The sequence below is a fragment of the Pempheris klunzingeri genome, chromosome 2 (genome assembly GCF_042242105.1).
Source record: "Pempheris klunzingeri isolate RE-2024b chromosome 2, fPemKlu1.hap1, whole genome shotgun sequence".
Lineage (NCBI taxonomy): Eukaryota > Metazoa > Chordata > Actinopteri > Acropomatiformes > Pempheridae > Pempheris > Pempheris klunzingeri.
In genome coordinates, this window is record NC_092013.1 from 8,824,713 (window position 1) to 8,852,575 (window position 27,863).

The 27,863-nt window shown below is 40.0% G+C and overlaps 1 protein-coding gene across 1 annotated transcript; it reads left to right on the plus strand.

Moving 5' to 3' along the window:
• mapkapk2a (MAPK activated protein kinase 2a) lies at positions 1-27,794 on the plus strand. The gene is made up of 10 exons (XM_070847536.1): positions 1-697; positions 15,207-15,346; positions 21,569-21,633; positions 23,528-23,607; positions 23,766-23,892; positions 24,018-24,093; positions 24,199-24,323; positions 25,360-25,445; positions 25,544-25,624; positions 25,999-27,794. Exons 1-10 carry the CDS (start codon positions 527-529, stop codon positions 26,116-26,118), a joined length of 1,071 nt encoding a protein of 356 aa, XP_070703637.1. The 5' UTR covers positions 1-526; the 3' UTR covers positions 26,119-27,794.
• Positions 27,795-27,863: the final 69 nt, after the last annotated feature.

Sequence of the window (27,863 nt, forward strand, 5' to 3'; positions counted from 1 at the left end):
CTGTGAGTGAAGTGTGTTTGGCGTGCTACTGCTATTCGACTTTTTCCTTCCTCTGTTGTCTGGTCTTCGTTGAGTGTTTTGTCGTGGTTTCTTTTTTAAGTTAACTCCCGGGGGTTTCACGGCGCCGGCGTAGAAACTGCGGTTTCGTTTCTGTTTTTATGGGAGGTTTTAGACAAGTCCCTGAAGTGCTCTTTGAGGACCCGGTGGACGGCGGACACCACCGGAGATGGATAAGCTAGCCGATAGCTGAGTTGTTAGCCGAAAATCACGGGTCAAGAATAGGATCAAACTAGCATGCTATCAGCTAGCTAGTTTAGCATTTAACGGCCAACCGAGTGAGTTTGTTAAGCTGTAACGTCAGAACTACCGCCGGTGTTTCCTCAGGCCTGGCCGCTTCTCCGTCAGTCAGAGGCCGGCTAACCCAGGAAGAAGACTCGGGCTGTGTTGTAGCGATACGCGGGGGAAAAAGCCAGAGAAGTAGCGCTGAGAGGCGGCGGTTGTTCGTCTCTCAACCCAGACCGAGAGCATGCTGTCCAACGCACAGAACCAGCCACTGTTTCCCAGCCCGGCCGGCCAGATGAAGAAAAACTCCATAACAGAAGACTACACGGTGACCAGCCAGGTGCTGGGGCTGGGCATAAATGGCAAAGTCCTGGAGATCTTTCAGAAGAAGACTGGAGACAAGTATGCCCTGAAGGTAGGTGATATCTCTCTATCTCTCTATCTATCTCCACTTGCAGGAGCAAACTATCATCACAGACCACACAGCTTTTGAGGGTCACACACCGACATTATTCAAATAAAAACACCTGAAAAGATGAGTCAATTCATTGCTAAGTGGTTTGACATTTGTTTGCAGCAACTATGATAGCAGATTAGGCACTTAAGTAATTTCTTTTCCAAGCATAAATGTCAAAAATGCTACTGATTCGAGCTTTATTGCGAATATTTTCTGGTTTTCTTAGTCTTCTGTCATAGTAAATTGAATGCAGTTAGACTTTGAGTTGCTGGTCGCCCTCAACAAGTAACATCACCCACTGTGCAGCTCTTATCTGCTTTAGAGGCTTGTGATAGTGATGGTCTATCCATCTCGCTGGCTGTGATCACTCTACCAGTAAAACAACCAAATGTTTGCTTATCAGTTATTAGCAGCAGATCTGCATTTTAAACCCCACTTGTAGGATAAAGAGATGTTTTATATTTAGTGTTTTGCATTTTCTAAGGATGAAAATGTTCAAACAGATGCACTGCCACCTCAGCTGCGATGCGCTGCCCCTTGTTTCAGGTCCAGGGCCGGTTTTGTGATTTTTGACACTGTTTCTCAATCTGCTCAAGCATTTTCCTGCATTATGCATCGATAACTGTATCATCCACCTTTTTAGTGTGATAAGTAAACATTGCTTGGTAGTTTCAGCCTTCTGTTTGTGCTGTGGATTTAAATGTTAGTCCTCTCCTGTATCCTGTTAATTAAAAAAGAAAAGCTTAGGATGGGCTGTGAACTGACTCTGCAGTGTCAGGAGCTACCTCTAGAGATCATTTTCCGTACCCGTCAATGATTGATAAAGGGCAAACGTCCCAACAGCTATACACACACACACAGGTGACCGAAACATGACCCAGTGAAGCCATTTATTACTGCAGGTTATTTCTTTATTATTATCGAAAGGATCAGAATAAGTATTGCACATACTCTTCCCCAAGTGAATCACAGCCTGGGAACATCCTGTGTGGTGGTTCAAACTGAAATTCAGTCAGACTAAATGGGTCACAGCTTTGCGCACTATCCGTAAGCACGCACACCGTTATTCAAATCTGCTGGATGTTGTCGTATTCTGTTGAACCATGTGTTTTTATGTTGGTAAGCCATGTTGAGCTGCAATTAGCGAATATTTTCATTTAATGATCCATCTGGCCGCTTTTTTTTTGTCCATTAGTGGATTATTCGTTTGCTCTGTAAAATGTGTTTCCCAGTGCCTCTTGGTGACGCCTCCAAATGTCTTGTTTTTGTTTGATCATCAGTTTCAAACTCGGATATTAAATTCACAGTGATAACAAAACAAAAAATGGCAATTCCAGAATTTTTTGGAACCTGACTTTTGTGCTCAAAGTAAATCAAACAATTATTTGTTTATCAAAATAGCTGCTAATTTTCTAAGTAGCCAGTTGACTAATCGATTAATTGTAATTATTTAAGCTCTAAAGCCATGTATAATTAGTGTCAAACACAGTCAAATTGCACACTCTATGAAATCACAGTGGCTTGTGAAGTGTCTTTTCACAAGACTTCAGCTATTTCTCAAGATTAGGTAGAAAGTATTAATGCTCAGGGTTGTAGAGTGTTGCAGTGAAGGTGTTTGGGTCAAGTGTACCTTTGAGCTGAGAGCTGCTGTCACTGCAACCCCAGTCAGGTACAGGTCCAAAAGCAGTATACAGAGAGAAAAGAGAGGTTGTCTGCTCAGTGAATATTCTGAGCTCCCCAAAATGTTATGACTTTAACCTTGCCTTCATCAAGCAAGCTATTAAACGTCCTAACGTGTCTCTTTTAAATCATATGCAGATAGCTAAAAAACATTTTCTCCTCCTTTTCAGCCCAGCTCAAACATCCAGACTTTCTAAGGCCCCAGTACAACCAATAAACCTACTGCCCCACCGGAGAAAATGTTAGCACTCCAAAAAAGGACAAAGAGTTTTGTCCAAGGCATGACAATGAGATCGCACATAGTTATTCAAGACAATTTCCTAGTCGTCCTCCAATTCTCCTAATCATATTTAAGTACAGTTACAAAATTCTTATGTTTCTCGCTTCTTTGTTACTGCACATTGTGAATTTATTTTGAAGTGACATGACAAATACCCTGTTCAGACAAACTAACATGATCTAATTTGGATCAGGGGCTCGTATCAGCGCACGTCATTGCTCTCTGATCCTGGGGTGGACGTAGGTCGGATGCTACAGTGAAGTGGTGTCTCTTTAAGGAATGGAAATTAATTAAAGGTTACCAAGTGCCTAAATTTTTTATTTTTTTTAAATCATTTTACTGAAGTATTGAAAGGGAGAGCGAAATTATCAAGAAAGTGCACATGTGGATGATCAAGAGAGTGGGAACAGAGCTCTGACGATTATTCAGTGTAATTCAATGTGATTCACTGCTTTGTCAAAAAAAAAAAAACGTGTAAAAAATGGCATTAAAATGTAGCATGTGCTAAAGATTTTATGGTGGAATTAATTATCATATCAGCCAAATGATCACAGTACACTATATATTTAAAATGGTGAAGTCCTAAAATTTGATTAAGATATGCATATGCAGTGTATCAGTGGCACGATCTCAACCTGCTACAATGACCAGTGGCTTCACCACTACAAACAGATGTTGCCCAGTCAGGCTTTATTGTTTAATTTGTGTACAGTATCATGCACATAACATCTGGGAAATGTGGGGAAAAAAAGTTGCCGATCAAACTGTGTTTGGTCCTTTTGTTTTATGGTTTGCAGAAAGAAAGGACGGGAAAAGAGAGCCGTGTTTTCAGAATAAATCTCAGTTTTTTTGTAACAAAACTGTGTGATATGAGTGCAAAAACAGACAGGTATATTCTTGATGTAAATCATATGCTGTGCCACTAACTCGAGTAGAGCATGTATGATGCTACGTGTGCACTATTAGTGCAGCTGAATATGTAGTCTGACAATCAGGGTGCTACTTGGTAAATTTGTCTAAATCACAAAGGCACTGTGTGATCAGAAAATTAAGGGAAACCTTTACGAAGAAGTTCTGTTTGTTTCACTCATTACGGAGTGCTTTTAATACTTGATCTGCATTCTTCTCATTTTTCATATGGCTCTCTGGCTTGTAGCTGTATTTAGGCTGCTGAGATATTCATGCCTTAGCGGGATTCTGCCATGCCTGAGTTTTCAGGGTCATGACCATCCTTTTGTGCATAATATGAATTAATTCAGAAGTTTAAGCCAGAATCAAGTGTTGACAATGGCGATGATTTTATCTAACATTACAAGTTGGCTTTGCAAGTAGACTTCAGTGATGTTGGCAATAAGATGTAGTGGTAAAGGAAAAAATAGGATCACAGAAATTCCCGGGAGACAGCAAGGAAATTAGATAATGCATCAGAGCTACAGATGGAATTACGGAAAATGTTATTTAACAATTTGTGCACCATGTTGGATGACAACATAAAGGTAAATTCTTCAATGTTTGAGCTTCTGGACAGATGGCATCTGTGAGGTCAAACTCTTAAGTCAGAGCAGGAAATACTCTCTATACGTCAGATAAATGCACTCACATGCGTACACACTTTGATTTAAAGGTCACTAAGTGATGTGATTATAAAAGGCTCCTATATACTTCATCCAGCTCCATTTACCCCTGTTGCTCTTAAATGTTTTTGAACTTTTGAGGCTAGCTTTAATATCAGATTCAGCTTCACTGATGCCTCAGACACTGAAGACAGACTATAGCCAAACAGAGTGACACCTTCACTGAATGAACTAATGTCCTTGTTCCCTTCACTGACGTCAGCTGAGTCAGCCCCATCTCATCTATTGCATTCATTAGGTTTGACGCAGCCGCCAGGACCAGGAATCTGCCAGCCTGGCCCAAGGTGACATCACCTTGAAAAACTTTTACCTGTCTCTTGAACCAAGTTTTATGCTAACAGTGCGGCTGGACAATCTGTGTCTGCGTGAGTGTCTGTGTTTGTTGGAGAGACACTTTGACAGAGAAACAGTGATCCTTAACCCTTGAAAGTCCTAAACATATTATTTTATGTAATGCATTATGACTTGCCGCAAAGACTCAATACCTTTTTACTTTGTGGCTTTTGTCTGTGACAGAGCTACGTGTCCTCCTGTGTTGATTGGTCTACCTTTTTTAAGTGTCCTGCCACACGCACACTCTCAAAGGGTGTGAGGCATCTGCAGGTGTCGTCTTACATTGACTACATTTATATGCACAGAAGAAACCAGGTTATTGGGAGCAATCAGGTTAAGGCCACGTCTGAAAATAGCACACAAAAGGGTTATTTGTGTGGCCCTGTTGCTACAGCACACAGGTAGGAAAATGAAATTTGTTCACAAAGCTCAGTTTGAATAATAAATCATAAGCATAATTTTGGATCTTTTGGGCACTAATTTTTGTCTCAATGTCTTGAATTATGCAGTTCACGTTACAAGTTATTCTGCCTTGAATCTGCACTTGAACACAACACCCTGTCTTGTCAGATAAGGTCGCAATGCGTTGCAGTGAAGTTGGGCAGTGTGTGTGGTCTACCAGCCAGGCACCATTGCATTTTTTTTTGGCACCCCTCAATATCAGGACCCCCCCCCCCCCCCCCCCCCCGCTGTGTCTCATTGCAATAAAAGGGGAGGCAGTGACGTCAGCCTACAAACAAGCAAATGCTGAAGTGATGGCCAACTCAACGCTTAAGTTCTAGTCTTCTATTAGAGAGAAGGAGCTCACTGACTCCTTAAGTCTGGCTCTGCTTCATCTGGAAAGGAAATCTGTGTCGTTAAGGTGATGTAATCACAGACAGGATGATGCAATATTTTCGTCGTTAAAGTTGCGCTTCCTGAAATTTGGAAAGATGTGGAAGTCGCTATAGTAAAGTAAACACACCTGTCAAGGGTTTGCTGAGAAAAGAGGAACTGGAGCCACTGGCCAGTTCCAGTGGAGGTTTTTTTTTCTTGTGTATGGGGTTTGGATGTCTGAAATTTCCTCTTTAACCACAGTAGACCAGACAAATGGCGTGCTGAATAACTTGTCTACTGACACCCAACATTTACACAAAATTAATCCCTCTGAATTAAGCCTTTAGATTGTCAACATTTCTGATTAAAGGTTACACGGATGTAGAGGAAGAGCCAGGCCCATGCTTCAATCATAAGATAATGAAAGGAAGGAAAGGGAGGAAGGAAGGAAGGAAGGAAGGAAGGAAGAGGCTCTCTGGTGGCCCTCTTTTGATTTGTTCTACTAGCTCTTCTAACTGTGCCCTTTTGTTCATCACTGGAACAGGAGTATTTACTCATGATTCCACAATATCACTGAAGATGAATGAATTTTATGTTGAAAGTGGGGACATTTTGCTGTTGCTCAGGTGGGTAATCAGTCATTTTGCTCTGTTGAAAATAAGATTTTTGTGCCACAGCAATGCAGTCTGAGTAACTTGTGACAGCACTGGTCACCTCCCCTATATCCGCAAATACACTCTCACAATACTGAGAAAATGATCTCACTGTTTTATTACATAGTGCCCTTAACTCAGTTTCATGTTTTGTGCCTCAGATGTAAAATCTGTTGATGCTGGGGGTGACAGTTTTAGGTTGCCATGGAATGAAAACTGACAGGATATTATTATACAAGAAATGGTGACAATGGAACAATCACTGTCACACTGAATCACAATACCTTAACACTACCGTATCTCAATGCATACAAACGTACAGCTGCAGCTCTACATTGAAGACAACGGATCAGGCTACCAACCTATTTGTAATGATGAATGTAATGATGACTTTTGCGCTCATCATAACTACATTCGTAATAAATTCTTCCGCTTTTGTCCCAGTCACATGATTAAAACATCATAAGCACTACTCCCTTTGTGTGAATTCTCCACACAGTGACCTGCTTTATTCACACATGGCGTCTTTGGGACATTACAGACTTTTTACCAGGGTCATTGTTACAAATGGCTCCCTCAGGTAATAGCTAGATAAGTTCAGGGTTGCAGTTCATGTGTTAATGGGGCTTAGGAGAACCAGATTGATTGTGTAGATTTTATACAACCTTGTGTTGTGTGTTTATGGAGAAATGGGTACCTTACCTTCAGTGTACTATTTATTTATTTGGCCAGTAGTTATATGCATACGTGTTGAGGGGCTTAGACAAAGAAGCCTGCTTATTGACTATTGAACAGACATGGTAGCTTCCTCTTGCAGTATTTTTTTCCTTTTGTCCAATGGTTTCAATGCTTATGGCTAGTAAATGCTGGACTGGCTATAACTCGGTGATCAGTGAAGGGATTTGTATTACAGCCTGTATTTTTGACATTGTTATGCCAAGCCTGTGACAGATCACTTAATGCCATAAGATCATCCTTCTCCCTTCAGATAATTGTGAAAATATTTGTGCGACATTTGTCACAAACAAACAGATTAGAAGAAGCTCCTTTGGTATACATTGATCTTTGACATACCATGATTTACTCCCCTCCTCGATTGTGTCTTTCTCTGTTGCCTCCCTTCTGATGGGTGTCGTGCACTTGGAAGGATGTGGTATTGTGGTTGTGATAGATGGACCCAGAAGTAGCTAGCCAGCTGTACCTGTGACACAGAGAAATTTCCAAGATGCTGTAGAACTCATACTGAAACAGCACTTATGGTTGTGAATGTTCCCTTAGTTGCCTCTAAAGAAATTCTTTTCATAATTTTATTTATACTGGACTCATTCTCCTCTAACTAGTCTGTCTGTGTCTATTTCTTCTGCTTGAATCTCATGATCTGTTCCTAATATGGAAGCTTCCTCATTAGGAAGTGGTTTAATAGTGCTGAATGGTGTTAACGGTAAAGGGAAGTGAGTGTTTTCCTCTCCTCTGGAGTTCATTCATTAAACATGCTGAGTTGTTCGTGTATGAATATTAGCCAAAAGACTGCATTTTACACTAATCTGAAGGCAAATTTGGTGGTTTGCGCATTGGCTGCATTCAGCAGCAGCATTTGAGAATCCACAAATCTAAATTTACAGCTGTTTTCACACATTTCAGTGGTGATTTTTACCACAATAGTTCTCAGAACTTGTTGACTAACAGGCACAGCAAAATGTAACCATGTAGTCGTTAAATCACACACATCCATATTAAACATGGATGACAACCGCATCACCCAGGACATTTCTCAGTGTAAGAGGCTTGTCAGCAGCTTCTGTTCTTCTGTTGTAATAAAAGTGCTTGTGACATCTCACCTGTGGCCTTGACGGGACCAGTAACTTCCTAAAGTTGTCACTGGTTGCATGGCAGCTGGTCTGTATTGTACTTTCCAAATTTTAGCTGGACTGAAAGCATACTGTGTTCATACATGTACACACATACGACCAATCAAAGGGCCAAGCCAGCTACTCAGTGTGAATCCCCTGTTATTTAAAAGCAGCTGATTGCGCACCAGTCTGTTTGCATTTGTACAGCAAAGCCTCAAATATCTGTGTCTGTCGTCTGTTGCATCAGACGCAGTGGGCGATTCACACCATGAATCATCAGGTATCAGAGGGGAGGAGTTAGTGAAGCAAGCTCCATGGGACAGACAGAGGTGTCAAAAATATGCCAAATGCTTTTAGTCTCTTGTTCACTTCTTTAGCAACACTGAAATGTTCATTATCTCCATCTGTCTTTGTGTCTAAAAACCCTGCTGTTCCTCCTAAAAGACTCTACGCCATCTCCTCCTTTGTTTCCACGTAAGTCTTTGAGCCTGTGTCAGGAAGTGAGACAGCTGTTTCTGTGTGTCGTACAGATGTCGTACTCTCTCACTTCCTCCCCCTTGTCAGTGACTCATTTTTTTGAATCAATGTTTGGCATGTACTATGACACCTGCTGGCTAAAGATACTCACCTGAAAACTAGCCATCTGTCCTGAGAGCTAGGATGTGACTGAGCTTGAACCAAGGTCATTATAGTTAATTAAAACTAAAATAAAAACTGAAGCTAGATATGAACTAAATATACAGAAAACGTCTTTAGTTTTTGTCAATTTGGTCAAACACAACAAGCATGAGGAGACCAGGAGACCATACCTGTGTGTCAGTTGCCTTCACAAAGCATTGTGTTTGTGACATATACCCCCCACAATATAATTAAAAGCAAAATAAGAACTATTACGAAACTAATAAAAACATAACTAAAACTAAACATTTGAAACAATAAAAACTAAATTAAAACAAGCAGACTCATTCTGGAAATTAACTGAAATTAAACTGAATTGAAAGCAAATTAGAAATTAAAAGACTATAAACTCTGTCTTGAACAGAGCTTTATTCTGAAAGTTGATATCTTAGAAGGATAGAGTGCCCGTTCAGATTATAATGATCTTGTTTTTCCAAAGGTGTGTTCAAACTGAACGTGAAACACATTTTCTTACGTTAGTGGCACAGTTGTTAGTAGTTTCTTTTTTGTGTGCTCTGTGTTTCTCAGGCTGGCTGTGCTGACTGTGTAGCCATTAGCTGTAGCCACCTACAAGCATATGCACCAACTGTGTGTGTTTTAAACTGGCTAAAATGACTGATCAGTCAGGCCAGAACATCATTAAAATGTCAGTAATGGAACTTTACACAAGTTACAGTACTTGTTTATGTGTATTACACACACTATGATATTACATGTGTACAAGCACACTGACATGTGATGGTCCTGTGAGAGCCAGCAGATGTCTTTAATCAGATCATGTCGTATTGACACATTCAAACAGAGCCACCTCTTCTGGTAGATTGTTGTTTAACCCTTTTTGTCAGATTAAGAAGCTTTTCTGATTGAGCCTAGCTTGACCTGCCACCCCTCCATAATCCTTCTCCGCCACAGAATTTCACTGCCCTATCCCCTCAGTGTGATGTTTTTTTTTACTCATTTCACCATATCAACCCTGGACTTTTCCTTGGCTCACGATTGGCAGGTGGAGGATGGGTGCCCCTGCGACTTACCCCCACCCCACCTCCCACTGTCCTGCTCAAGGGCTTTTGTGTTGGCCGAAGGAAGTGTATTGTGTGCCCATCTGCCCCCCTCATCTCCCTCCTTCTCCACAACCCTCACTGTTTAGCCTCAAAAGGCCAACAGCAGATGGGGGGCCATGCAGTCACACAAGCACCAGCGGAGAGGTGACGGGGGTGTGTTCTCGTGAGTGTGTACGATTGCGTATGTGTTAAGAAGAATGTGAGTAGTCTTTGTTTGTGGAGGGAAGTCTGCTATATTTAGATGTGTTAATATTGGTGTCAGCACATGGTTCTTGTTTCCAGTACATGCACATGTACCTATCTTTCAGTTCTTCTTTGGTTGGACAGTTTGACATCAGGGTGGCAATTATGAAGAATCTCAAAACATAAAGCACCATGTGCACAACCAAGCAGACACTTTATGTCCTTTTAGACAGTGTTGCAGTAGGTACAAAGTCCATTGCTATAGCAATGATTAGGAAGCTATAGTCATGTATTGACTGATGGGAAACCAATTCAAACCAGACATCCTTATTGTAAATGTATTGATTTGTGGCCTTACATTCGTGAGTGAAAGAAGCCCAATGTGCAATAAGACATCTGTTACCTAATCTTTCACTGACACCAGACGTTGAACTGCTCTCACCAAAATGAAGGTTAGAAACGCATAACAGCAGATTTTGAATGTATGGATTATAACTGGGTATATGTCATTGCTCTTGGTAAAATAGCATGTTCTCAATATGATGAAAGTGGCTGCTTTTATTAAGAGTTTTCTGTTATAATGGTTGAGAATAGAGTGTAATCACTACTGTCTCAATTCATATTCGAATTATATAACATTTAAGATCAGCATCGGTCCTAAATATCAATCGAATCAATCTATAACATCACAAAAGGGTCCCCAAAGGAAGCGGCTGATAATGAGCCTGTCTCACCCAGATGAATGAGAGAGGAGAGGCATCTGGGAGGGGGCAGTGTGAACTGTATCCCCTCCAGGAGAACCTCACCACCAAGTGAAAAACATGGATGCATTACTGGACCACCACTCAACCGTGCTTCCAATTTTCTCAGCGGCCACTCGCAGTATTGCAACAGAAAATCAGCCCAAAAAGCATTTTCTCCATAGACCATTCTTGTGAAAGGGACATCCGTAAAGCTGCTGACAGGTGACCTCCAGCTAGACTCGGTTATTGGATTATATATTCATAAGCCAGGGGGGTTTATTCTTTCAAAAAACAAAACCCAGAAAACATTTTTTTTTTCCTGAATGACATCTCTGCTGTGGTACGGTCCATTCACCAGCGCGGCTGGGCTAGATGCATGATGGGATGAACACTACTCTGCATATTCAGTGGACCGCATAACCCGTAACCAGACACAGAAGCCAGAAACTTTTTTTGGTGAATACCATAGTTCTCATTGGACATAACTGACACCATCTTTGTTCTCTGTATAAGATCATATAATACATCCATGGCGAAAAGAAGCTGCTGGCGACACAGTTGTCACAGAGTTGTCATCTACTCCAACTGAGCAATTTGCATGATGTTAGTCTATTATTATTGAATTTGTGTTGTATCATGTGTCAGTTATATATTTAATAGAACATTTTACACATGCCTGTGCGTGCGTGCGTGCGTGCGTGTCTTCATCCATGTAAATTTAGGTTCTATAAAAGTGATAATCAACTTGCAGAACATTTCCAACCTCAGTTCTGGCAACTCACACTTCAGTTTCGGAGACATCGTACTTTTAGATTTGTAGTGAGATTAGCAAGGAAAATACTGTTGCTTTTGTCTGCAGTTTTCTGACATATCTGTAACGCAAGTAGATATTCTTCCCAGTAGTTAAACTGTATTGTCTGTGTGTAAGTGGATTATTGTCTTTTATAGTAATACATTTTTATTTTCAAAATCATTTTCAATTACTTGTGTCACATTACTTTTGAAAATGTAAACCTTTGAAAATGTAAACAAAATCTTGGCACTTGAAGTTTAGGATTAAAGTGCTTCAGTTCCAGCCTATGCTCGTTTTGTTTGTGACCATGGGTTCACGTGTCCTTTAGGCTGTTTTTTTGTTCGCTTTGCTGTGACGCAGAAGGAGGACCCACCCATGTTTGTTTCCGTCCTAAAGGGTGGTTGAACTGTGCTGTGTGTTCACAGTTGAGATAAAGCATGAGTGTAATGCAAAAGTATGCCATACCAACTCTTCCTGGTAACAAAGACAGTCACCTTTTAGTGGTCCATCACTCATCCCTCAAACTGTTGCTTCTCACCTGAACGTTAATCTATTTTTAAAAATTCCAGTACATAAAGAATCTACTTATTCCTTACACAAATATTAAGTTAAGTAACACATTATTGAACAGATTAGAAGTATAAAAGTGAAAATCTGCATGTTATCTCTCTTTTGTGGTTTCTTGTCTTTCCTGTCTGTCCACCTCTCATTTTGTTTCCTTTTTTGGTAATTTCCTACTTATTTTTTGTCTTTCTGAGGTTGTTTACGTCACCTTGGTCCAAATCAAGTGACACTTTTTAAATGTTGCAGTTATTTAGCTACATATTTAAATAAAGGCATAAGACATCCACAGGGCAAACACAGTATTGGTTTCACATAAACTTCAGAGTTAATTTTGATAAGCCAGTTTGTCAGAATACTAAACCTTAGTCACACAAAATTAATGTTATCTTAAGGACGGCATGAATTTGATAGCTTTTTCCAAAAAGAATACAGTTTACTTTGTATACTAGTTGTACAAGTTAGTCCTGTCAGGACTTGTTAGCCGTCAGCTTATATAACACTTAAACATACTACAGCACAGCAAGAAAGTCATGCACACAATCACAGAGCCTCCAGCAGTGAGTGCTCTAAACCAAATCAGTTAAAACAATAAAGCATTCAAAAACCTGGTATGAAAGAGTGATACAGAGAAACAATGAATTTACCCTTGTAGTAGTCATTTTATAAATGTAAAAACAATGAATATGAGAATAATTTGAAATGTGCCTGAACTCCACAGTGTTTTGTCTGCGTTTTAAGGCTGGAAAATTGAGGCATAGGCATCTTTTGAGCTTTAAAAAAACATTTAAATATGCTCTCTGCTTAGAGTTCTGTGAGATCTGATTCATTTGCCTTGAAAAGGAATTATTGTAATGAAACTACAGAATTGGGTCAGAACAACAGCAAAACCCTTACATCTAATATTAATGGTCTGAAAATGAAGTTTATGGCAGAAGCTTCAAAACTCTAAAAACAATGTTGATAAGTTTACTGCCAGCTTCACTGAGGGCATAAAAACAAGATGTCTGAAGCAATAAGCAAACTAGATGGCATTAAGACATGTGCAACCTGTCATGCTGCTGATTAAGATGTAAATTATGCTTGTCAAAAACATGTGTCTCCTTGTGTGGGCCAGTCCAGACAGCAGTCTGGATACTCTCTCTCTCCCAGCCCTCACTGCCCGTCGGAGCAAAGCCCACTGTTCTGTTGTGACCGTGGGCAGAGTTGGAATTTAATGCAGCACAAGATGGACAGACGATGGCTCATTGTCAAAGCTACTGAAGGCTGAATTCTTTGCATTGACTGACAAGGATTTTCTAGGGTTTTATATGGTATAATTAAGTCTGTGAACAGACACTAGTGCTTATTTCACACTAAACTGTCACAACTTATGCTTTAAAAAGGTGTACTATTAAAAACGTTTTTTATACTTCAAAACTATTTAATTTTTGTATTTTGATATCATCTTTAGGATGCTGCTTTCTGCTCGTTAAGCAAATAATAGAAAAACTGCATGCAAAGTTCTAAGGTGCAACTGTAATCAGTACTGTTTCCTCTTTGGTGGACTTAAGATAATCTTCTTTATATTTGCTCTTTGAGACAGGCTGGAGCTCATAATTCAGAAGTTCAGACCTATATTTGACCCGACCCTTTTTACTACTGTAAAGGAGTGAGCTAGTTTCCTTTGCTGTGTTATTTACCACTGGTGAGGTCATAATACACGACCATGTTCAGAGGAAGTTTCTCTGCTGACTAGACAGGGGTACCCAATTTTAGTTGCTTAGGCGGTTATATTCCTATAAATGAGGCTTGTTGTAATGATTTGTGACTCTACTTATATTAATTTGGTGGGGGGTCCTACTGAGACATTTTTAACAGGATTCATACAGTTAGTGGAAATATGGTGTTTTCAAGGTCTGAAAAGTGCTTGAAACTGCGTGAAATTGTAATTGCATTACTTTCATTCTGAATTCCTATCTTACTGAATAGTCAGACAGAGCCTCATTTTTTCTGGCCTCAGCTTTTGCTTAAAGCACAAAATGAAGCTGATTCAGCTCAAGCCACACTTGCAACTCGCATGTAATCTGTCAGTCTTTTTTGTTGAGTGCCCTTTAATGGAACAGTGAGTGGGAGGCTAGTTAACAGTGTAATTAAATGAATAAAAAAAAATAAGAATGCATTATGTACCCCTCTGACATTAATGGCTGGCTTTGTGCAAAGGGTTTCTTTGTTATGGGTAGGATATGGTATGAAATGTTTGCTTATTCTGTTTTATACCATGATGTAAAAGGGGAAAAGCTTGTTAGATTGCCTTTTTAGGCAACATTTAACAGAAAGTGCAGCTCAAAAGTGCTTCACCAGAAAAATGTACAGACATGGATTATGGAAAGAAATATAAAATTATTCAATTATCACATCTCGTGCTTCGAAAAGAAAACAACTTGTGTGTATTCTGAAATCATATTTCAGAAACTGTGTAAACTAATGTCCTTATTTGCTCGCTCTCCATAACAATATACCCACAAAAAATTGTTTGTTTAAATTCAGCTTTACGAGCAGGGCAATACTGAATTTAATTACACCTGGCCATCAGGCCTGAGTCATAAGGCCAGGGTTCCCGAGTCTCATTGGGCAGCATGCTGAATTTCAAAGTGTTTTAGAAACATTTCTCCGCAACTGTCCCTCTTGTTTGACTTCCTGGTGTACAGTGGCAGTGCTGTCAGGGATTAAGAATGTAGCAGCAAGATATAGATGTATAAATATATTATGACAAGAATCACTGACATATCTGGTGCTTTTGTAGAGTTGTGCATTGACCCCTTGACACACACAGAGGGTGCTACATTCACACAAGACTGGACTGTGAAAACTCTACATCATCTTTTCAACATTCAACCAGCTGATGGCAGCACTGCACTACTGTCTCTTATGTTTACCATTGATGTGAGCTGCTAGGGGCATCCAGTTGGTCTGTAAATGGCTTCATGTCACCTCGTATAATACATAATTTTAGGTCACAAAGTAATTCCTCTGTGGGAAAGATGCTTACCTGGGATTCATCTGGTCTTTCATCATTGCCCATTAATTATAATGTGAAGGAAATGAGCAGTTAAACTATAAAGATAACATGTAGTGTGTTTTGTAATTGCATGTCATTGCATTGTCGTGTATATTTGATGTTAATCAGACTCACCCTCCTGGTCTCTGTCCCTCTTTCCAGATGTTGCAGGATTGCGTCAAGGCCCGCAGAGAAGTGGAGCTCCATTGGAGGGCATCATCTTGTGCCAACATTGTGCGCATCATCGACGTCTACGAGAACCTCTACCAGGGGAAAAAATGTCTGCTTATTGTCATGGAGTGGTGAGTCTACAGTCTCAGTGATGCGCGCGCACACACACAGGCTCAGTCAAAAACTCCACCCTTAAGCTTAGTTTCCAAACCTAGAAAGTGCTTGAGTTTCAGACATCATACGACATGTTGTGTTTAGAACTTGATTCTACAATTCCAAACATGCCAGGGGGATTAAGATGTACTTAAAAAGATCAAAAAAGGTTATTGAATGTCTTGCAAAGCTTACAGTGGTCATATGTTTTAACAGCTTTTTACGTGCATTCAGATATAAAGGAAATGTGTTATTTGACATTTCAGCATATTCAGCTCTGAAAAGTTTTGGTTTTTAAGAATTTGGATGTGTGAATATAAAGTTTGGTTGAAATAATACGCAAATAAATGGAACTGTGCAGAGATTCCTGTCAGTATAAAGAGAAGGCAGATATGATCAGATATGATACAATAATAAACAACAGTAACAATTTACTCAACAGCTGTTATACATTTGAGGACATCATGTTACCCTGACAGCGCCAAACATGTTGCGCACAATTGTGGGTTTGAGACTTTTTTTGACGATTTTTGCTTTCTTCATGTAACACCCAAGTAATGAATTTACTTGAAAAATATTAGAAATTAGCACAGCTCGTTATCCTCCTGTCAAAAACATTATGGCCAAGTTGTTGGGTTAGAGGCGCAGTTTCACTGATGATGAAAGCAGTTATGTTTCAGTCTCTACATACCACTGGCACAGGACGTGTTGCTATGTACTACTTTTGTCCACCCTCCACAGTCTGGATGTGAAAGCGCTACCTAGTTCATGATCAACAAACTTGCAACCTGCAATTTATTGCATTGTAATAAGGTGAAATACACAATTTAACAAAAATGCAGAAGTTGTAAAGTTAAACATATGCAGAGTGCACTCAGTCCAGCCAGCGCCATATTAGCCACACACTGTAGGCACACATGGTTTTTCTTTGGCATGCTGCTCAAAATGCAAACGTTAGCATTTTGATGGAGATTAATTAAGGTAAAACTGATATAATGGCGCGGAGGCTTGTGGTTTGAAATTAATTGTTGGAGCATCTGGTAACAGCACAGCCTATTCAGTGGGGTTTTGTGGTTTGAATATGATGGAAGTCGTCAATTCAAGCGGAAACATTTTGTTAAATTATTTTTATGGTCTTTCACATTGCCCATTAATTATAATGTGAAGGAAATGGGCATCTATAGGATTTCCAGGACTTATTTCTCAGAAAAAATCTAAAAAAGTAAAATCCTTTACATGCATCACGGCCACCACATTAACTGCGGCTTGTTTAACTTACACTTTCAAACTGGATTTAAATGGACTATTTTGTTCCAAATAGTACAAAGACATGCCGGAATTACATACACTAGTTTGATTTAAATATTTGGTTTAGTACAGTTTTGATTTGTTTTGCAAAACTTTTCATGTATTACCACAGTCTGCAGGAGAGCAGTTACGAGAAACCTTTGATCACTGAGCAAAGGTGAACTGATGAGCATCTTGTCTTTTCAATTGTTCCAAGTACATTTGAGCCTTGCTAAATTATTGTAAATCCATAGTGTATGACCTTTAGAAGAAATTGACCCATTTCCTTTAAATGAGCTTAGTGGCTTTCCTCGTCTTTGCATTTCCATTTTGCAGCACTATAAACCACCAAACACCTATCAGGTTGTCACACGTGCACTCATTAGGTCTGTGGTTACATTGTAGTGCAGACGGAGTGGACTTGTCTTCCCACACACTCACATGCAAAAATGCTCCACCTGATGAGTAATTTCCTATACAAAACTAACTCAGCAAGAAATGGCAATAAAAAAAAATTAAAAAAAATTGTCCTTCTGATGAAACGAAAACATTTCCACGTATCACACTAGGAGATACAACTTGGCAATTTAGCTGTGCAGGCTGCTTCTGACCTTGCAGAAATTGAGTCAGTGTAATGACCCATATTCTGCTGTTAAAGTATTCTCCCATCTTGTGTAAAGGGTCACCATGTCATTATGTCAAGTCACCTCAGTAATTTAGGAAATTCAGAGAGGATGAGAGGGCAGCTGCTCATCTCCCCTCTGACCAATCTTCTACTGATATTTTGTTTGATGAACTTTTTTGTCTTTTCTCATTTTTGGATACTGACCTGTATCTGAACTGGTCTTTTTCATGGTCGACCCTGTGTGCAATTGGATCTGCAGTGGAGGTGATGGTGGCTTTAAACTCTATTCTCAATATTCTATAATTTAAGTTAAGTCACACAACACAAAAAAAAAAAGGTGGAAAATCGCAGTTTTAACCTTTTTAATGGATTGTGTTGTAAATCCCATCTGCACAACCCAATCCCACGATCAAACAATAAAATCCACCAGTATAAAATGTGTCTATCCATTTCAGCCGTGTTAGTCCTGCACTTTGTGACATGTTCCTTATACATTACAGTCCTTGTCTGAAAGTGTATTGCAACCTTTCAAATGATTAGTGCAAATGCAAACTTTGCATTATTTATTATTGTTTATGCAATGTGGAGACTGTGCATTTAATAAACTCAACAAAGTTTCACCAAATTGATTTAAATAAACAGTTGGTTTCAAAATAGAAGAAACGGAAAGATGTGTAAGGGTTTTTTATCTTCACGGTTATAATATCTCCGAGTACATGTTATCCTCCCTACTAACGAGGTGCCAAATATACGAGATGTGAAAGAATGTAGATTGGAAGAGTGCAAGGTGTGATGGTGTGAGATGTGCGCTCGTAGTGCTGCCAGTCTCATCAAAATAATTAAGTAGCTGTTCTGCTGAGAAGTCACACTTCATCTCTAGACATTTTCAGAAACACAGATAGAGAAGGGGGTGTCAAGTAACCTCAACCTCCCTTCTACTTTTGATCACATAATGTCAGAGCAGTGTGAAAATCTTTTGCATAACCAAGGGATTGCCTCACTTCTTGAGGTTTCTCACATGCAATTAGTTTAATATCAAAATACGATGGATGGCGCCACTGTCCGTTGGACTGATATGAAAATGTGAACATGAATGATTGATTGTGAGACGGTCGAAGTGTGCTGTGGTTTAGCAGGGCTGTCCCGCGTCTCTGTCTGTGGCTTCTGCTCTCCCGTTCACACATTCATGCCTGAAGAATCAGCCTGGGCTGTTTTGCACACTTAGTCACACACACACACACAAAATTGGCGTTGATGATTGGACCTGAAACTTGTACAATCATAGTGAACAAAAAGATTAAATGAAACTTATCAAGCACACTGAGGATTTTCTCATACTATAACGACCATAAGCTTTGCATACGACAGTGGAAGTCTTCACAGGATCTAAAAAGACTGAACCGAACCCTAATGAACCCAGGGAATTCATTTCAAATCCAGTTGGACCTCTTAATTTTTTTTAAAATGTCCAAGAGGAGAGAGAGTCGACACTTAGTTCTATTTCATGTACCCACCAAACCCAATGAGTAAAATTTCTATATAAAAAAAAAAAAAAAAAAAAAAAAAATGCTGCTCTACTGCTAAAAACTTTATCATTTTGGATACCACACACAAACAAACACACACACACACACACACACACACACACACACACACACAGCGATCGGGCTGTTCTGGTATTGTGCAGAGGTGTGGCCGTGTTTATTTTTTGCATTAAAATGTAACTGCTGTAATACAATCAAAAAGTAACTTTTTATTTCACTGAAGGAGTTTATCTTTGCCATTGTCGCCTGATACTCGCTCATGTGGGGATTCCTGCTCATTCTGCCTTTTAAACAGATGATTAAAACGGTAGTTGCAGACAGATCTTATGCGCTCATCGTGGGTCCTCTCAGACGCACTTGGGTATTGCACATAATGATAAATAGACTCTGGACTTGCAATAATTGAATGGGACCCGACCAAACCCTGGGTCAGGCAAGACCTCTATTGGACTTTACCCCCATACACCAATTCTTTGGGGGTATTTTCTGTAACTCCCTAGTCTTGGATGTTTGTGCTACCTTTTAGTTGTTTATAAATTTGTAAGTATTTCAGTGGATAATGGAATAGTGATTATTAAACTTTACAGTAATGAGCTAAGCTCTTGTCAGTAGTAGTCTATTACATTTTACCATTATGTAAATGTGTGTGCTTCTAACACATTTTCATGTTTTTATGTTTATGCTTTAAATGCCTAAATTTGCAGTCTTTTTATGTCCTCATTTTGAGCTCAGCAGGGTAAAATTCATGTGACTGAGCTGAGCAATATGGCTAGAAGGTATAACATGTCAGTATTTCATGTCCTTTCATGTAGATTTTAATGCATTTTCTCTGAATCTCTGACTAACCAGTTCTAAATAAATGTCATTAGACTTGAACCATCCAGTCCATCAGATCAGCTTTAACCAATGCTTTTACTTTAGTTTTAACTAATGCTAATGCTAATACTTCAACATTTGAAGAAAATGGAACTGAAATACAAAACTTAAGTCAAACTCGATCTGTTCTGAAGATCTGTTTTCTACGAAGTAACAGAGAACAAGTTGGATCAGGAGGAAATCATGCGCTGTACAGCCATTCTGCAATTTTGTTGCTTCCTCTTAAACATTTTCAGAATTGTGCTTTCCACACACTCACTTTAACTACCACTGATCTTTCTCCCTCTATTCACACACACATCCTGAAAGTGCCATCACACATTGAATTGCCTGTGCTGTTGGAAAAACTGAGTATCGGCATTTATCATCTTGAAAACACAGAAGACAAAATGTGTCCTCCTGGTCTGTATTATTCATTATATCATCATTCTGTATGACCAACACAATATTGGATACAATCAACATTTAATCTGATCTTTCTTATGGGCAGGCCTACGATTGTGAGAAAATGAGATGAATTGATATGAATAGCATATCTTTATTTAGCTACTGAATTATAAAAACCTCACAACAAAATATTGATAACTTCAAGCCTTGTGAAACTTTTTTTGATAAAATCAGAGAAAAGAACAAAGCATTGATGAACAACAGGCCTGATATGAACATCAGTACAATGGAAACTGCTTACAAATTCAAGTTGATCGCTGTATGCAAATAATAAGATATAATATTTAGTAATGAAACGGACGGCTTCGCTTTATTACATTATGCATCACACAGACGGGCATAATCAATTCACTTGACAACGGCAACTTCAACCACAGGTGTTTTCCCTGTGCGCATTCGTTTTCTGTCTCCATCACTAGCAGCTGTGCTTGTGCCTCGCTCTTTGAGTCGACTAGACAAGGTAGCCTGAGGAACACAACGTGTCGCTGCTCCATCTCGATGGCTTGTTTTTGACAGTTTGTCATTAGCATCAAGGAGACTTCATTTTTCTTTGAGAGAAAATGAGTCTTTGTTTTCTGTCATGATTTTGGAGTGCACGCAGCACCAGTCTCAGCTAGCCAGGTTACAGATGGGCAAAGTATCATGGGAGTAAAGTTAAAAAGTAAAGAAAACAGAATAGAATTAGTCTTAAATGTTTTTCCATACACTGGCATTAATTGCTTGCAAAAACTTAAATGGCTTTAAATAGCTAGCAGGTTGGTGTCACACAGTTATGTCAGTGTGCAGTAAGTGTCAGTCAGTCATTCACCTGGTTTCACACATATATCTTTTGTGTTGGGCGGCCTACAGACCACAGACCACCCTTACCAGCAAGTCGGATTCAGAGATAAAAAAAATAGTCTGCATCCTCTTTGCTTCAAAGCAACTGGCAATGCAGGCTTTGTCTGATACAACCGCAGCGCAATGGGACTAGATCTTTCATAATTCCATGCAGTTATTTGGGCGTAGTACTTTATTTTGCCTTATTTTTTAATCGTACAGTGGTGAAAATGTAGCAATTCTCTGCTCTTTTTAGTTGACTGCTCAGAGATAATGCTGCTGAGGTCAATTTCATGTCCATGTTTCCTTTCTTTAATGCAGTACGCCATGACTGTGTCCAGCTGACTCAACTGAGTCATGATGGCGCCTCATGTAGTCCAGACATGACTCAGAGAGACATGGATGCACAGGTGTGCTTGTTCGCTGTTGGTGATCTGATTGGCTTATTGAGGCCTATTAAACTTTTGGGTTTCATGTGCAATGCGCATTTAAAATCCTATCAAAAAGAGACCAGAACAGAGGTTGAGGTTCGTAATGAGTACATTAGAAGTATATCTACCAACAAAATCCTAACTTTTTTTTTTTTTTTTTTTTTTTTGCAGCATGGATGGTGGTGAGCTTTTTAGTCGAATCCAGGAAAGAGGCGACCAGGCCTTCACAGAGAGAGGTAATATGCTTATGCTGACTTAAAACATCACAGCTTGTCCTACAACACTGCTGGATTTTATTACATGGCTACACCGCATAAAAATTCAGATATACCACACAGACACGTACAAAGGCGCATATGGACACCTGCTAAGTGTAAAGATGCTCTTTATGATCCAATTCATCATTCCTTTTGGTTACATTTGCTGTCCCTGGCGCTTTGTTGAGATGTATGTGTATGTACAGTGGGGCAAAAAAGTATTTAGTCAGCCACCAATTGTGCAAGTTCTCCCACTTAAAAAGATGAGAGAGACCTGTAATTTTCATCATAGGTACACTTCAACTATGAGAGACAGAATGGGGGGAAAGAATCCAGGAAATCACATTGTAGGATTTTTAAAGAATTTATTTGCAAATTATGGTGGAAAATAAGGATTTGGTCAATAACAAAAGTTCATCTCAATACTTTGTTATATATCCTTTGTTGGCAATGACAGAGGTCAAACGTTTTCTGTAAGTCTTCACAAGGTTTTCAAACACTGTTGCTGGTATTTTGGCCCATTCCTCCATGCAGATCTCCTCTAGAGCAGTGATGTTTTGGGGCTGTCGCTGGGCAACATAGACTTTCAACTCCCTCCAAAGATTTTCTATGGGGTTGAGATCTGGAGACTGGCTAGGCCACTCCAGGACCTTGAAATGCTTCTTACGAAGCCACTCCTTCATTGCCCGGGCGGTGTGTTTGGGATCATTGTCATGCTGAAAGACCCAGCCACGTTTCATCTTCAATGCCCTTGCTGATGGAAGGAGGTTTTCACTCAAAATCTCACGATACATGGCCCCATTCATTCTTTCCTTTACACGGATCAGTCGTACTGGTCCCTTTGCAGAAAAACAGCCCCAAAGCATGATGTTTCCACCCCCATGCTTCACAGTAGGTATGGTGTTCTTTGGACGCAACTCAGCATTCTTTCTCCTTCAAACATGACAAGTTGAGTTTTTACCAAAACGTTCTATTTTGGTTTCATCTGACCATATGACATTCTCCCAATCCTCTTCTGGATCATCCAAATGCTCTCTAGCAAACTTCAGACGGGCCTGGACATGTACTGGCTTAAGCAGGGGGACACGTCTGGCACTGCAGGATTTGAGTCCCTGGCGGTGTAGTGTGTTACTGATGGTAGCCTTTGTTACTTTGGTCCCAGCTCTCTGCAGGTCATTCACTAGGTCCCCCCGTGTGGTTCTGGGATTTTTGCTCACCGTTGTGATCATTTTGACCCCACGGGGTGAGATCTTGCGTGGAGCCCCAGATCGAGGGAGATTATCAGTGGTCTTGTATGTCTTCCATTTTCTAATAATTGCTCCCACAGTTGATTTCTTCACACCAAGCTGCTTACCTATTGCAGATTCAGTCTTCCCAGCCTGGTGCAGGTCTACAATTTTGTTTCTGGTGTCCTTTGACAGCTCTTTGGTCTTGGCCATAGTGGAGTTTGGAGTGTGACTGTTTGAGGTTGTGGACAGGTGTCTTTTATACTGATAACCAGTTCAAACAGGTGCCATTAATACAGGTAACGAGTGGAGGACAGAGGAGCCTCTTAAAGAAGAAGTTACAGGTCTGTGAGAGCCAGAAATCTCGCTCGTTTGTAGGTGACCAAATACTTATTTTACCGAGGAATTTACCAATTCATTCATTAAAAATCCTACAATGTGATTTCCTGGATTCTTTCCCCCCATTCTGTCTCTCATAGTTGAAGTGTACCTATGATGAAAATTACAGGCCTCTCTCATCTTTTTAAGTGGGAGAACTTGCACAATTGGTGGCTGACTAAATACTTTTTTGCCCCACTGTATGTCTGCTAGGCAACGCCGCACTCTGATCACATGTAATAAAAGAGCTTTTTGTTTCTTTACTTTAGAGGCATCTGACATCATGAAGAGCATAGGAGAGGCCATCCAGTTTCTGCATGCCATCAACATCGCACACAGAGACGTCAAGGTTTGTGTCATAACTCTGTGTAAATGAGAAAATTCCTCCCCCTTGATTCGGAAGAAAGCAATCTGAGGAGGTGGATAAAAGGATGACTTCCATGAAAGTAACTAACATACATCAGACATTTCTTTTTTTCTGACTGGCTTCCCTCATTCTCCCTACAGCCAGAGAATTTACTGTATTCCTCAAAGAGGCAGAACACCTTGCTCAAACTCACAGACTTTGGCTTTGCCAAGGAGACCACTTCACACAACTCTTTAGCTACTCCCTGCTACACACCCTACTATGTTGGTAAGGATCGGTTTCTGTGTGTTTGCTGATATTCTCTGCATTTAATGATAAACAGTTAAAAATTACACATTTCTCTGCCCTTCCATCCCCTGTTTTCCCCTTTCATTCCATCTTTCTCCCTGCAGCTCCAGAGGTTCTAGGCCCAGAGAAATATGACAAGTCATGTGATATGTGGTCATTGGGTGTCATTATGTATATCCTGTAAGTCCTTTTTTTTTTGTTTTTGCAGTACGATATAATTCGAGCACTACATTATACACTTTTTTGGGATGCTATAACTAATGTTGTCTTTTAACATCCCAACAGGTTGTGTGGGTTCCCTCCTTTTTATTCTGACCATGGTCTTGCCATATCTCCTGGGATGAAGAGGAGGATCAGGATGGGCTTCTATGAGTTTCCCTACCCTGAATGGTCTGATGTATCAGAGGAAGGTCAGTCAGCAGTGTTAACAGGGCCAACTGTGTGATATTAATTCAGATGGTGAGACCTTGCCTCATTAAAAAAACACATTATATTAAACCATATTATTGTTTCACAAGCTCCTGCAGGCTCTCTATAAAACATCTAACCTAAACGTGACAGACAGGCTGTTTGGTCTTAACTTTCTGATCAAGAAATTGAAACTGATGTGGGTGTTTCACCTACTATTTGCTACCATCAGTGACGTTGATTACAACTGAATGTGAGGTCTTATTTCCTGAGTAATAAAGGTTTTAAAAAGAAAAGAGAATTTAACAAGGAGATGATTTTGGTTAATGAATATTTCCCTCTAATGGAGGGTTGTACGGGTCGATGTTTCCCCTTTTTCACCAGGGCAGTTCAAGTACCAGTTTTGAGCTGGTGCCAAATCTCGAACTTTGCGAATGGCATTTTCGGACCAGTTATGTATAGACGCCAATGTTGGCTCGCAAAGCCATGAGCAACACTTGTAAAGAGACAATGTAGTCAGCCGTTATTGTTGTTGTGCTTGAAGTTGGTTCTTGTGTTGTGTTTGGAACAACAGAAGAGCCGGGTGGGTTATATTTACTGTAACACACTTCTCAAGAACCAGCGGTTCACAGTAGGATTTCTCAGTTCAGTTTTAAATTACACCATTAACAATAGAGCAGACATGAAAAAAATCCCAGTCCTTAAACGGAGAAACTGTCAGTACCAAGAATGGGGTGTGCTGCAGTCTGGACTCTCAAAAGCCAAACATTTTTCTTTTCCAATTCTCATGAAGTACATTAGAAAATGTGATACCATGAACCCTACATCCGGTGTATAGAGATTTACACTGTGCCATTTATGTTATATTATGAATAGTAGCGGCGAAGGTTTTTTTTTTTTTTAATTATTTTATAATGATAATGTTTTGACATTTTTATGCTTTTTTTTTAGGACAGGCAGTAGTGGAAAGCAGGGGAGAGAGAGGGTATGACATCTGCTGCTTTTTAATTTAAAGGATGTGAATAATTGTGTTTGCAGCAAAAGAACTGATTAAGACCCTCCTTAAAACTGAGCCGACGGAAAGGATGACCATCACAGAGTTCATGAATCATCCATGGATCAATGTAAGCACATACATCATTGTACATTTTTCTACCCTTTTCAGCACTTTACCATCTTTTCCACTCAGTTGCACTGGCTGATTCTGTGTGTCTCCCTAAAGCAATCAATGGAGGTTCCTCAGACCCCTCTTCACACCAGCCGGGTGCTAAAGGAAGAAAAGGACGCCTGGGAGGATATCAAGGTTAGATTCCCGGCGTCTTTGCATCAGTTTTCTTGAGTTAAGCTTGCACAAAAAATTGGAAACAGACAGTTCTGCCTGACGACTTGCCACCTAGTCAGTTGTATTAGAAACTATCAAATACTTAATTAACTTAATATTATATATCCCATGCTATTTAGCTACTTCATTCATTACTGTTCATTTGCTACTGTTATTTTGTCTCAAAAGAATAAGGCTGGTCTTGTTTTTTTTTAAAATCATTTCCTGAATATCAGGCGATACTTTCAAATAATGTTACTCTCATAATGGTGTTTAGGAGGATCTTGTCAATGCAAATACAGCAGAATATTCGGGTAAAGCAAGCGGCCTAATGAGCATCACAATGCTTTTTTCAGGAGGAAATGACCAGTGCCTTGGCAACGATGAGGGTTGACTACGAGCAAATCAAGATCAAGACCATTGAGGACTCGACCAATCCACTGCTAACGAAACGGAGGAAGAAAACCAACAACTAGGGCGGACCCCCAGTCTGCTGCCCACTGAAAGATGCACGTATGCATGCACATACAAACACAGGTTGTAAAAAGGAAGCAATAATTTGTCGACATGAGTCGCATTGCATGGATTTTCTCAGTGTTTTATTTTTCATGGCAAATTCTAATGTTTTGTAGGAGTGTTTGTTTTTATTACTCTACCATTTTAACAAAGCCACCACTCTGCTCTGGCAGAGAGGGTCTTTATCTGTGTTTTTACACCAGTGAAGAGATTATGAATTATAGGAGAGGAGAGGAGAGGAGAGGGGATCTCCTTTCCCAAATATCAGGTTGTGTACTCAGAGGGGCTTGAATGTTGGAATAGGACATGAAGCCTTAGCATTAGCAGTAGTTCTCTTCACCCCACAGCCCTGTTCTGGCTTTAGCCCCAAGCATGTGAATGTCAAATCAAATGGCTAAATCCCAAAAATGAAAGCAAGGGAAGGTGTCTTTTACGTACATGCAGAGTAAGCAGATCTATTTTGAACTGACAAGTGGAATGTAAGGACTCTGTCCCTGACGGTTGGAATTGGCTGGAAAGAGTCGCTCATTTCTGGGACTTGAACTGGGAGTGTCTGTCAGGTTCAGTTTGTCTTTGTGAATGTTGAACAGGGGCCTATGCACTCACACAAGGGCCACGTGCCATTCTGACAGAGCACCTCACTCTCGGCCCCTCTCTCCTACCTTAATCTACGCTTGTTTTTTCAGGTATGTAGTTTTAGGGCAGAGAAGGAAGCCACGTTTAAGAACAGAAACTGGCTGGACCTTTCTCCTGCATGTAGCTCATAGGAGAGTAGGAGCCAACTGATACTGTATTTTTTCATGGATTTTATGAACATATTGGCATAGGCCTTACTGAGTATTGCTAAAGCAGCAAATGACTTTTAACCCCTACCTACCATTTGGTTCAGGCTTTTACCAATGTTATGCTTCAGAATTTATAACATTGCCAGATTATATTTCAGGTTAATGCTATGCAGATGTGTTTGTCAGCTTGAAATACTGCTAGGACCTTTTTCTTAGTGTTGATTTCTGTTTGCAAATGTGTTGGAGACATGGTGAGCAACTATAAGGGAGCGTTTGTGTGTGTTTATGTAAGCAGTAGCACCCTGTGTGGGATACGTGGCTCAGGCAGACCAGTCAAGTCTGTAAAGATCACTCAGTGTTACTGTTGGTCGCACCAGCTAAACTGTCAGGAGGCTCAGCAGGACCAATCCAGTCCAGCGCCCCACACACTTCCTAATAGGAAGTAGAAAGTACTTAAGAGCTGCTCCTCGTCCCGGAGCAGAATCTGACATACCACCAGCAAGCTGTCATCACACTCAGACACATTCAGGTGTGATGGTTGGTTTCTCTTTGCTTCCCTGCACACTTGGGATCATGGAGAATGATTGTGTTAATTTTGTCGGTTTGGTCCACTTCACTTTGTAAAATCACATCCACATCACCTGTCACATCGCACCTACAAATCTCTCACTGTAGAAATGTTCATGAATGTTTGTGATAATGTTTTTTTTTTTTCTTTTTTGTCCCTCTCAACACATTTTTGTAGTGGAAGCACAGATGTGTCTTTTTTTCCTGTCATTGAGTCTGTTCAGCTCCACCTGCCGTACTTTTGTCTGCTTCAGCTTTGGATTAAAAAACACAAAACAAAAGAAGCTGCTCTTATCTCCTTTTCTGAATAGGAAATAATTTTGACAGTGTAGGAGAAGTAGACAAAACGCTTT